Genomic DNA, 12,682 nt, shown 5'->3' on the forward strand with positions numbered 1-12,682 from the left:
TCCACAAACGCAGCACGGTATCAAGGTGAATGATGCAATTTGTTCCATAAATTTCTAAACAAGTAATAGACAAGGACAAATGACATGTCCAATAGGCCAAGATGGAAAAGCTTCAACTTCTTACTCATGTCACATTTTTCCTTCGATCCGTTCCACTTGTAACGTAGTGCAAATGGTTAAATGCCATACAGATGTGGTGAGTCTGGTGGGCTCTCTCCTTATAAAACCACATTAATTAGCCGCTGTTCTTGTGTTTTGCCTCCCCTTATAAAATTATCTCTTTCGCTCCCAACAACCCCAAAAAAGAAAATCTGTATCGTATCTCGTCCGGAAACAAAGCTAATAACCAAGATGCCTGCCGATAGCTCATCAGTTTCCGGCCACGACCAAACTATTTGTGTCACTGGAGCTGGAGGCTTCATTGCTTCTTGGATGGTGAAGCTATTCCTCGAAAGAGGCTACACTGTTAGAGGAACCTTGAGAAACCCACGTAGTTCAAATCATTAACATCTTCTAGGCTTGCATTCACAATTTCACAGATAATTCGACATGTTATGTTGTTACGTTGTTATCAGACCGAATTATAATTATTGGTTACTTAATTATGTTTGCACGTGCAGTTCTTCTTTCAAAATATTCAGTAGATATAATTCGGAATTTGACAGCGTAACATGCCATCCATGTTGCAAGACGTGTGCATCAGTCATTGTTCTTTGTGCGTTTATGCTTTATTTTTTGTGTGGTTTTCTTATTTTGGTTTTGGTTATAGATGACCCAAAGAATGCTCATTTGAGAGAGCTTGAAGGAGCTGCAGAAAGACTAACTTTGTGCAGAGCTGATCTCCTTGATTATGAGAGCCTCAAAGAAGCCATTAACGGCTGTGATGGAGTTTTTCACACAGCATCACCTATCACGGATGATCCAGTGAGTTTTCTTTTCCCTTGACTTTCTCTTCTGCTTTTCTGTTTTTCTGTGTATAATAACAAGTACAAGAATTGTTTGCTCTCTCACTTTCGGTGCTCTTCCGTGCTCTTCTGTTTGTGTGGTCACAATTAAGCCATATCAACATTTTATATTACTATTCATTTTTGTCTCATTATCTCTATAAAAAAAATAATATAAAATATTGACGTGGCTTAACTGTAACCACACAAAACAGGAGGGCACCGGAAGTGGGAGGGCAAACAATCTTTGTCCTAATAACAAGGTGTTGAACTTGGACAAGGATTGTCTGCTCTTCCACTTCTGGTGCTCTCCTGTTTGTGTGATCACGGTTAAACCACGTCAACATTTTATATTACTATTTATTTTTGTCTTATTATCTATATAAAAATAATAATATAAAATATTAACGTGGTTTAACTGTGATCACACAAAACAGAAGGACACGAGAGGACAGGCAATCGTTGTCTCTTGAACTTAGACGTAACCCACAAAAGAAAGAAATCACTGTACTTTTTACTAGAAATAGAAAAATTTGACCTATTTTATTTTCATTAGAAATAATATATGATTATGCAATCCCAAAAATAGTACTATTCAATTCTAGCCTAATATGTATGTACAGGAACAAATGGTGGAGCCCGCGGTGAACGGAACCAAGAATGTGATTCAGGTAGCGGCGGAAGCCAAGGTGAAACGGGTGGTTTTCACGTCGTCAATCGGTGCGGTGTACATGGACCCCACCAGGGGTCCTGATGTGGTTGTTGATGAGTCTTGTTGGAGTGATCTTGAATTTTGCAAGAACACCAAGGTTAGCAGAGCCATAATTATATATAATTTTCTTATTATATATTAGATAGAACACAACAGAGAATCATTGGAAAAAAAAAAATAAATAAATAAATAAAGAAGAAGAAACAAATACTCTATTTACTATTATTAGAATAACAATGATGCTGTAAATAAAAAATGATGAAAAAATATATATAACGCATTAGTCATCATTTTGATGTAACTACAACCTATTTTTTTGGCTCTTGTCACCATTTTCTCATTGGTGACATCATTATCCAACAAAAGCTACCAAAATAATTACTAAATGTAATAGTTGTTGCTCACTTTTTTTGTAGTGAATGAAAATATACATATGCGTTGTGATCAAAAGCTGGAGAAAAATCTACTAGTTAAAAATAAATTTTTTGGTCAATTGGGATGCATGAGTATTGTGACATCTCACATCGCCCAGGGGAGTAATCCTTAAATGTATATTCTCATCTCTACCTAGCACGAGGCCTTTTGGGAGCTCACTGGCTTCGGATTCCGTAGGAACTCCGAAGTTAAGCGAGAAGGGGGCTAGAGCAATCCCATGATGGGTGACCCACTGGGAAGTTGCTCGTGAGTTCCCAAAAACAAAACCGTGAGGGAATGGTAAGCCCAAAGCGGACAATATCGTGTTACGGTGGTGGAGCGGGCCCAGGAAGTGATCCGCCCAGGACCGGGATGTGACAATTTGATATCAGAGCCTAACCCTGGTCGTGGTGTGCCGACGAGGACGTCGGGCCCCTAAGGGGGGTGGATTGTGACATCCCACATCGTCCAGGGGAGTGATCCTTAAATGTATATTCTCATCTCTACCTAACACGAGACCTTTTGGGAGCTCACTGGCTTCAGATTCCGTAGGAACTCCGAAGTTAAGCGAGAAGGGGGCTAGAGCAATCCCATGATGGGTGACCCACTGGGAAGTTGCTCGTGAGTTCCCAAAAACAAAACCGTGAGGGAATGGTAAGCCCAAAGCGGACAATATCGTGCTACGGTGGTGGAGCGAGCCCGGGAAGTGATCCGCCCCGGGCCAGGATGTGACAAGTATAGACTTGGTTGAACATGCAAAATCAATATAAAAGAAACAATTTGGAAAGAAAAATCAATATAGAAAAAAAACCCAACATATAATTTATATTACTTTTGATAATTTGACAATGAATTAACAAATAAAAATTAAATTGCAGAATTGGTACTGCTATGGGAAAGCAGTGGCAGAGCAGGCAGCATGGGTTGAGGCCAAAGAGAAAGGGGTGGACTTGGTGGTGGTGAATCCAGTGCTGGTGCTCGGACCACTTCTGCAATCAACTGTCAACGCTAGCACCATGCACATCCTCAAGTACTTGACGGGCTCAACCCAGACATATGCTAATTCAGTTCAAGGCTACGTGCATGTTAGGGACGTCGCACTGGCTCACATTCTGGTCTATGAGACACCCTCTGCCTCTGGCAGATATATTTGTGCTGAGAGTGTGCTCCACCGTGGCGACGTGGTGGAAATCCTGGCCAAATTCTTCCCGAAATACCCTATTCCCAACAAGTAAGTGCAACATCATTATCCTTGTCAATTTTGGCACAAACCCTTTTACTGAGTAGTTGAGTATACATAGTAAATTTTCTTGTTTTTACCACTGATATTAATGTTGTTATTAGGTTAGTTTTGTGACTTTTGTTTCTTACAAAGATAAAGATGTCTGGTTAGATTTTGGTAAAATGAAATGTTAATTACAGTCGTTCATGCATGCGTAGACAATTTCAAAACATTGATTTTTTTATTTATGCATGCGTAGATGACTCTTAAGTCTTAAGTCATTGATCTAATGTAGGACGGGTGGACGTCCATAGAATTGGCCATGCAAGATCACAAATGTTTAGGCTTTATTTTCTGAGCATACTACAAATAGACATTCAACTTCAAAAATTTAGGGTTTTTAATTGTTAGTAAGACTTGTTGGGCTACTCTTATTTATATACATACATACATACATACATACATACATATATATAATCCAACGCATGTCGATATGAATATTTCTCCATTTCTAAATTTAAAAAATAAGGATTTATTTTATGATTCGACACCTGATTATGGAAGACATGTGTAAGCTTTTGATTGCATGAGCTTTGTTGCGGTGTGGACAGTTGTAGTTGTACCAGCTTTGACATGTCTACACAAAACAAAAGGCTCCACAAATTGAAAATTGAGCACCAAAAAAGTTGAAATAGTGATGTATAAATATACTTGTGGAGCTCATGAGTCCTTACCTACCTCACCCTGACATTATCTTTAGTGTTTATTATCCTTTGCAATATGTCGCTCTCGTTACCAACCAATATGTCCTTTGCAATATGTCGCTCTCTTTACATTATCTTTAGTGTTTATTATAGCTGCGGAATCTTTGTAATTTGTACTTGTCATAAAAACTCCCCTTGACCGAAAAAAAAAAAATTATCCCCTTTGATGGGCCACCATGCAAGTTCAATGATTTAGTGCTCTGAATGATCTTAGGAATATATACGATGCCAATATTTCACCATTACTAGGTCCCACTTCAGGAAATGAGGTCAACAAAAATTCAGGAAATAATGTTGTCTTCTGCATGAAGACTAATTGGTGTTCTTAAACTATATTTCAATAAAAAGAAATAAATATTTGCTAATCATTGGTTTACTTCTTTTGTATATTTTGTTGAGCATATCTAAAACAGTGATTAGCGTCATACTAATTGATAGCTTCTTCTGATATTTATTTGCATTTTGTTAGTTTACTTGGTGTTTTTTATTTTATGTGATTAAACTAATATGTCAAATATATACTTTGCAGGTGTAAAGATAATGGGAAATCCAGAGCAGAATCATACAAGTTCACAAACCAGAAGCTACGAGACTTAGGGTTGGAGTTCACCCCAGTCAAACATACCCTGTATGAAACTGTCAAGAGCTTGCAGGAGAAGGGCCACCTTCCAGTCCCTACAAAACAAGAACAAGATTCCATTAAAATTCAATCTTACTTATAATTGTATAAAGAGAAAAGAAGCATGCGTATGTTCAAGTCCTTAATTGTTTGTTTGTTTAAATACTTATCTTATTTTGGTCCCTATAATAAAGCTGCAACGGTATTTCTAATACTAGCTTCAAGTGGAGGGCACAGTTTTCAGGAAAGATGTTTGCATTCCCATTTCTGAATTCTGAGAACCAAAGAAATTTTTGTAATGAAGTCAATAACTCTTAAGCCAAAGTATCTTTTATCTTTGGAAACGGTTAATTTTCTGACTTCTGTTCGTAATTTCCAACTAATTCTAGATTTGCATGGTATAAGTTGAGGAAAACATCCCCATGATAAGGAAAGATTTTTAGTGTATCAGGAATATATCTTCATATATCAAGTGTTATTATACAAGTAGATAAACACTTGAAAAAATAATAATTTCTCACTTATTTTATGACACTTGAGTACCGAGCCGTATTCACAGTATACTGCAAAATCTCTTCATATAAGCAAATGGATAAAAAGAAATTTAAAAGGAAAGCAAATACGATTGTGGAAAATTGTTTTAACAGTTTGGAATTTTCAATGTACTATTAATACGAAGGTGTGATCTTTTATCTCAATATACTTCAATACAATTTAGGAAGTTACCACTTAATATGTAATATTATAGAACGACAATTACTTTTTCTGACGTGCGACAATTGTATTTGATTCACAATTCCTAACAACGCTCTTTCTATCACATAAGTGAGAATATTTGTTCAGTTCGGACGGAACCGGATCCCTTCCGGATCCCAATAATTTGAGCTTAAGGATCAAATGATATGAGCTGTTGAAATTTGATTCAACGGTTACAAACAAGGAGTCTCTCTAAAAGTTATAATAATTGTAATAGTTTGATTAAATTTCAAAGGCCTAAATCAAATAATTATTGAGCTCAAATTATTAGAATCCGATGAGGCAACGTGCCAACTCTAACTACAACTTCATTTAAGAGTTTAATTATTTGAACTGGTTTAGGACTTTGAGGCCTCAAATTCCTCCTAATAAGGAATGGATGCCATTGTAGGGCGGCCAATTGGATGACTCAAAAAGGGGTGGAATAATAGAAGGGAAAGATATATACACGTAACCTACCGACCAAGGAACAATTGGTTGGTTTCTTGGTGAAGCACGTGCGGTGCGAAGTTGGTCGATTAATTATATTGTTAAACAGTCATAAATATTCAATTGTAATGCTGACCCTTTCAAAGGAAACTCCACTATATGAGGACCAAACAAAACCCATGATCCCATGCGTACGTATTTCGTAAGCCTGCATGAGCATTATACCATATAAATATTAATATGGAAAGGGTTTTCAGTCATTTTCGCATTACACACATCTCTGGTTAATACTAACTCTTTATTTTATTTTATTATTTAATTCGATGATCATAAATTCAGAAAGTTGTGTTAAAAGTTAAAATAAGTATACGAAAATTACTTTCCTATATATATATGTATATATATGTGTGTGTGTGTAATAAATATAGGTAAAGGCAGTGACAAATCCAAGATTTAAACCTTGGGGATCCTAGTGTTAAATACAAGTTTTTTAGATAGGAAAAGAGAGTGAAGCGCTCCAAAAAAAAAAAAAACAAAAAAAAATCAATTTATTCACTTGGTGGGCTTGTTATGCACATGTCAACAAATATCGGCATGCGTCGAAGCAATCTGATGAGTAATATAGAGAGAACTTGTCGAGTATTGTCAACGCAACATGTTGAAATATGCCTAGCATGTATTGCACTGAACATTTAATAGGCACAAATGGGACCCGTAATAAGATTCGGAAGGTCATCGGAAAACCTTCACATGTATATTTTTCAAACTCGGATGGTCCTGGGACCACCTTGGTCCCTACTTCCATCCACCCCAGGGTATAGGGAAGAACATATTACAAATAGTGTGCATATTTGACCGTATGTATTGGCCATATAGGAAGGGTTGAAAAGGTACCACAATGTTGCTGCTGCTAAACAAACATCCCATACTGCCATTAAAAAAGGGGGTATTTTTTCTTCGAAGTTTCACCCATGTAATGTACGTACTCAAGTTCAATTCTAACCCCCACCAACTGTATTTAATTTTATAGTTGCATAGACTCGTAACTCCAATCTCCAATATTACAAGCAATTTTCTCCTCCGTCTCTAGACTTTCCTTTATATTTTCCCCCCTTTTCTGCAGTATGCATTGAGCAGATAGATTGATGCCGGTGGTGTAATATATTTGACGTTTAGAACGAGTCATCTTCTACATACAATAAAACCTTCTGTATACACACACAGATATATATATATATATATTATATAGCTATAACATTGAGACCGAACCAATTTTATTACTATTACTTAATAGAGGCGTAATTAAAAAAAAATTATTCTTTTACTTAGCTATTCTTAATGAATGTTGAATAAATACAAAGAACTTCGTGTAGTGAACGATGTTAATTTTCAAGTTCTAACATTAGAAAAGTAGACACCTAATTATTCAAGAGAGACCTTTTTTCATGCAAAATGTTGTGTTTAAAAAATCACTCGAGAAATATGAAGTATTTGATAGATTGCTATGAGTTTGGTCTGGTAAACAAAGGATTTGCTAGAGGATGAGTATTAAATTATGATCTATTTTGTCAATGTGAAACATTTGTCACATGAACTAATAGGGATTTTACCACTCGCAAAAGGGTTAAAAACTCCTATATTACTTGTAAGAATGACAAGGTTATTGTAGTATAAACGGTTTTTGCAAGGTCGTTCTTCACATGGATTATTAAATAATTCGAAGCAAACCAAATTCCAATTAACTATTGTAAAGTAGAAATTGAGATGATTGATTTTATAACCAACTTAAATTAAAACAAATTTAATTAATAAAAGTAAACTAATCTACAGTATTAAAGGTGAAGAAAAAGGAAACAGTTTTGGAGAAATCAGATTAAGAAAGCACTAGGGATCCACCGTCACCTTAACAATCCTATATAGTTCTCTCAATTACTTATGACTTATACATGCATATTTCGAAGGTTAGGTTTTCCTAATATATGCCTACTTGGACCCCCAACATAGAGCGTATATCAAACATGCAATACGTCTGTGGTATTCATATCAAATCTAAACACGCATGACTCCTTAAGTTCTGTGAAATCTTTTGAAAAATCATACAACCCTTAAGACGTGGAAGTGAACTTGCACATATTAATCATAAGAAGCCTTCGTCAATTTCAGGGACCGGCCCCCGACCAAAATTGCATCAAATTACTTTTCTAAACATCCTAATGGTGATCAAGCATCAAGATAATTAGATAGTTTAAATTAGTACCTGTATGCATATAATCATAAGCAAATTGAAGAGAAACTATATATTTTTATTAAGGTTCGTGGCCTCACCCTAGCAAAAAGAGAATTAGTTACGCATATTCATAATAAAAATCATAAAGTTCTTTATTGAAATAATAAAAGATCGAAAACACCTAGAATGGAAAAAGTCTGAAAATCTCTACACTTGGCCAATTTCCTCTCTTCCAGAACGCATGGAGAAGTAACAAGAATAAAGCCGGCCAAGCTTATTTAACCTATCAGAAATTAAATCCTCCTAATAAAAGGTCTTCCAATCAAACTAGGAAACTAAATACTAAAATAAAATAAAAAACATAACCCTAAATTAAATGGTAAAATTCGCCTAAAATCTGAATAGCCACGTTTTGGACCCCAAAACTGCTCCAAAACCTGCCCAATATAGTTGGATTTAAGGCTTGAAATATTCTGAACACTTATCCAGAAGGCCACGAACCCATCAGACGTCATCTTGGGCTCCAAAATGCAATTTAATCCCATAAACGTCATTTTCCAATGCTGCGCACTGCTCCTTTATTTCATCTCCAGAAAATAACCACTTGGTAGAAAAATGCTAAATTTTGATACAAACATGCCAAAAGACACACGAACGTTGTCCAATTTGAATCACTCCAAAATTCGTCCGTTTGATCATGTTTTGCTGTAGAGGGAGTCGGATGTCCTATATTGGAAATATAAATCAAAGTATCAAAATTCTACCAAAATAATTACCAAAACACACTAAGAATAGGGTAAAATATATAATATGAAATTGACTCATCATGAACAATATACGATTTTTCTACATGTTATATACTTGTTTGGATTATAAACAAAAGACATGAGACTTTGTACCATATGGTTGGACTTACATTTGAAACCTTCCCTACACTCCTCTGATGTCATGTGAGCTCAGGTGCAACTGGTTGCATACCCTTTTCTTATCTCTCCAATCATGTGACGATAGATAAATTGTATGTAAAGTGTTACATATGTTCTCTTTGGTGTGCGAGGGTCGTCAAGGGAGACTTTCTCGTAGGCATGTTTTAAGGGATTGTTTGGTATTCAATTTGAGACTAAAAGATGGAAAATGAAAAACTAGTGGAAGTAGCTTATGGGGGAAATACAAATTATATTTGATTTATGTCAAAACACATAGACAAGAGTAAATTAAAAGCTGTGTTATTGATCTAGTTTAGACAACTATTTTCCTTTCAGGGTGCCTAATGTCCGAGAAAAACTGCGTTATTAATCTATCTTGTGCAACTACTCATCAGTCGATATCTTCGGTAGACCTTCTGAGGCAGCTGCATGCTCATAATGTCTTCTCTTTCGAGATGATACATCGATCCAGTACCCTGCTGCCCAGTTTCCGTTTGCCTACTTTCAGGTGTTGATAGAGCCAAAAGATGCGTAGCCTCCTTGTTTTTACGGAACACCAGATACGCGATGCCAGCCAAATACAATCCCATACCAGAGAATCCTAATATTCCAAGAAAGACAGTGCCCACAACTTTGAAGTGGCTGTGAAGAAGCAACTTGCTAAATCTACTCATCAGGTAGTATACATTTATGGCCATCAGCAGAGAACCAATCATCCAAGTGAGAGCTGAAATCTGCAATCGGAGACATATAACATGGCTGATAAAAACGATTTTCCAAGCTATGGAGCATACAACAGTTTCAGATTGGCTTAGTGGAAAAAAACGATTTTTCGGGAAATTCGTAAGTGCTTTATCTATACAATGCTGAAGTATGTTAAGCAATTGACGTTCCAGAAAGCTTCTAGAAATAAAACTAAAGGACTTGCAATCAAATTTATTACAACTGACTAGCAACATATGTCAGTTGTAAATCTTACAGCAGTGGAGTTGGCATGTGTCCCCATCTTGGCCTTGCAACTTGTGAACTTAAGAAGTGGAATAAGAGCGAAAGGCAGCTCAAATGATAAAATCATCTATAAACACAAAATCAGAGTTAAGATGTGTAGTTAGTGACATGATTCAATTTTAAAATATTAATTATATGCATTATCCAGCTTGTTGTATATATGCAATTCGAAACGAATAATAACAATTCAAAAGTTTCTTATCAGTAAAGCACAGTCCTCAAGCGCAGCACGATATCAAGGCAAAATGATGCAACATATTCCATGAACCTCTAAACAAGTGATAGACACGGACAAATGACATGTCCAGTAGGCCAAATGGAAAAGCTTCAACTTGTCCGTTGATTTCAGGGCTCTCCAAATGGACATAACAGATCCAAATAAAATTATACAATTGTCAGTTCATTTTGAGATCAAATTAATGACCTTTTGCTAGTAAAGAGCTTTGCGCTTTAAAAAACACATCTTCGCTACCAAATAGTCACTCAACCATTACAGAAACATAAGAACTTACGGAAAATATAAAACTTTAGTAATACTCTGATTCCTGTACAGGGATATTGGTAAATGGGTACAGTTACAAAACTCGGTTTGCATGATATAATGTCACTAAATTTAAGAGAAAAATTTAATGTGTTCTACAAAAAGGTAACTTTATGAACTCCAAGCATTAATTCAGAAACAATGTGGTAAAATTCCACTTGTGCTTCTGTCAACAGAATCAGCCCTATCTGTTAAGATAGATTTCCTAAATGGTGCTTGAGTAAGGTTCTCAGAGTATAAAAGCTTGACCATACAGAGGGTTACTTGGTGGCTGGTTTGGTATTGTTGTGCTTTGAAAAAAAAAACTGCTTCTGTTGTGCTGTGAGAATAAGCTCATTTTTGCTGCTTCACGTTTTCAGCTTAAATTCATCCAAAACTGTGAAAATAAGCTGTTTTTAAGTGTTTACCAAACACCGTTTTTAGCTCAGTTTTTTTTTTTTTTTTTTTTATACCCACTTTTTATAAAAGCACCTCAGTACTAAACCAGTACATGTGAAATGCTAAGTCACTATTAAGGAGGCCTTTGGCAGAGATACCTGGTGAAGCGGATCCTTTAATTGACTATACCGGTGGCATAATCAAAGCTACTAAGAAGCCCCATAATAAGGTCTCTCAAGCATGTAATACATTCCATCGGAACAAACTCACAACTCTATGGCATAATTTTCTTACATCAACTATAACTCAATCCATTCAAACAATTTATACTCAAGTACAATGTGTTCGAAAAAAAACACAGCAGTTTTCAGAGAAGGACAACGCATGATTGGAAGTAAAATATAGTATAAGGAGTTTATCTTACTGATGCAATAATAATCAGCTTTCCAGCCACAGCAGAACCGCCAATGACTGCAACAATCAAACTAGGGACCATTGCCAAGCATCTGGTTAAAAAGTTTCGAAGCCGTGGCTTCAGTCGTAAATCAAGAAACCCCTTCAACAGAAAGTTGAGTTAGAAACAAGAATTAGGAAGGTGATCTAGGAATCACTCATCGATGACCAGTACAAAAAATGCTAATACATCAGTACTGTTTTACTTGTTGACTTATGTCAGGAAGACCAGGACAGAGAAGTAACAGCTTATACCCGACAACACTAACTATATTTGAACTCCGAGCGTGTGTATTAAGGGAACGAATGTTATTTTTCCAGCAAGATACCTGCATAACATATTGCCCCGCATATGTTCCTGTTATAGTAGAACTTCGACCTGATGCAAGCAATGCTACACCGAAAAGCTTAAACTCCATCTACCTAAAACATTCTGTAAATAAAAATTATAAAACATCAGGATGAAAGTGACTCTAAATTTGGGATGTAACAAATTTTAACATAACATATGATAACCAATGCCGGACGTACTCTTAGTAAAAAGGAGGCTTTATTCAAATCCAAGTCCTGGCAGTTCATCTTATCTTCAGCATTCAAATCTGGGTAATTGCAAACTGCACCACTTACAGAAATAGCGGATATATTTATTAGGAATGCCACCATGAGAGCAAAGCCGTTTTCTATCGTATAAAATCTGCATGCTTCCTGCAAACAAAATATTATGTCAGATATAATTTCTTAGTATGTTCAGCCATATTCTAAGAACATTATGCTAGGGGACAAATCGAGATAATCTTACCTACAGAAGACTTTTTAGAGGTGATTTCAATAAATTATCCAAGAACCCATAAAGTAAAGGGGGAAGAAAGAGAAGTCGCTTAGCGGGAACAGGGGATTGAAACTCTTCTATACTAAATTTTGTTTTTTTTTTTTTCCAACAAAGTATGCAACAAATTTCTCATAAGTCATAACGCAAGAAATTAAAACCAGTAACGGAAATTAATTACTTTGATGCCACGGATAGATCGTGGTATTTTCCTAGAAAGCACCAATGCAGAGTGGAGGATGAGATTGTGCCTGTAGAAGCTGCTGAGCAGAAAGAACTAAACAAAACAAACCAGTAATGAATATATGAAGTCACTAGAAACCTACGACATAACCATAGCACCATGAAGAGAAATTGCAAGACCAGTAGCACCATTTCCTTTGAGTTGGGGAACAAAAAGCCCGTCCAAAACTTCTGTCAGTTGGACTAAGGGTTTTCTTGTAATATTAAGCGGCAACTTCTG

General features: G+C 36.1%; 1 protein-coding gene and 1 pseudogene across 2 annotated transcripts; one reads left to right on the plus strand and one right to left on the minus strand.

Moving 5' to 3' along the window:
• The first annotated feature begins 232 nt into the window (after positions 1–232).
• LOC108867111 (cinnamoyl-CoA reductase 1-like) lies at positions 233–4,787 on the plus strand. 2 transcript variants are annotated; one of them, XM_018647001.2, is made up of 5 exons: positions 233–490; positions 770–924; positions 1,550–1,753; positions 2,949–3,301; positions 4,586–4,787. In XM_018647001.2, the coding sequence occupies exons 1-5, from the start codon at positions 352–354 to the stop codon at positions 4,776–4,778; spliced, it is 1,044 nt and encodes a 347-aa protein (XP_018502517.2). In that variant the 5' UTR covers positions 233–351; the 3' UTR covers positions 4,779–4,787. The 2 variants fall into 2 exon arrangements, with proteins under 2 accessions (XP_018502517.2, XP_018502518.2); XM_018647002.2 differs by having other exon boundaries at positions 238–490; positions 1,568–1,753.
• Positions 4,788–9,193: 4,406 nt separating this feature from the next.
• On the minus strand, positions 9,194–12,682 carry LOC103945454 (annotated as a pseudogene).

This window comes from the organism of the source record quoted next, unplaced genomic scaffold (genome assembly GCF_019419815.1).
Source record: "Pyrus x bretschneideri cultivar Hongxiangsu unplaced genomic scaffold, Pyrus_bretschneideri_v1 Contig20, whole genome shotgun sequence".
In the NCBI taxonomy this organism is placed as follows: domain Eukaryota; kingdom Viridiplantae; phylum Streptophyta; class Magnoliopsida; order Rosales; family Rosaceae; genus Pyrus; species Pyrus x bretschneideri.

What these genes read in the sequence shown, in the direction of transcription:
- LOC108867111 (XM_018647001.2), top strand. Translation starts at nt 352, where the DNA reads ATGCCTGCCGATAGCTCATCAGTTTCCGGCCACGACCAAACTATTTGT. An exon ending in AATTTTGCAAGAACACCAAG is followed by an intron (nt 1,754 to 2,948) that starts GTTAGCAGAGCC and finishes ATTAAATTGCAG; the next exon opens with AATTGGTACTGCTATGGGAA. An exon ending in AAATACCCTATTCCCAACAA is followed by an intron (nt 3,302 to 4,585) that starts GTAAGTGCAACA and finishes TATACTTTGCAG; the next exon opens with GTGTAAAGATAATGGGAAAT.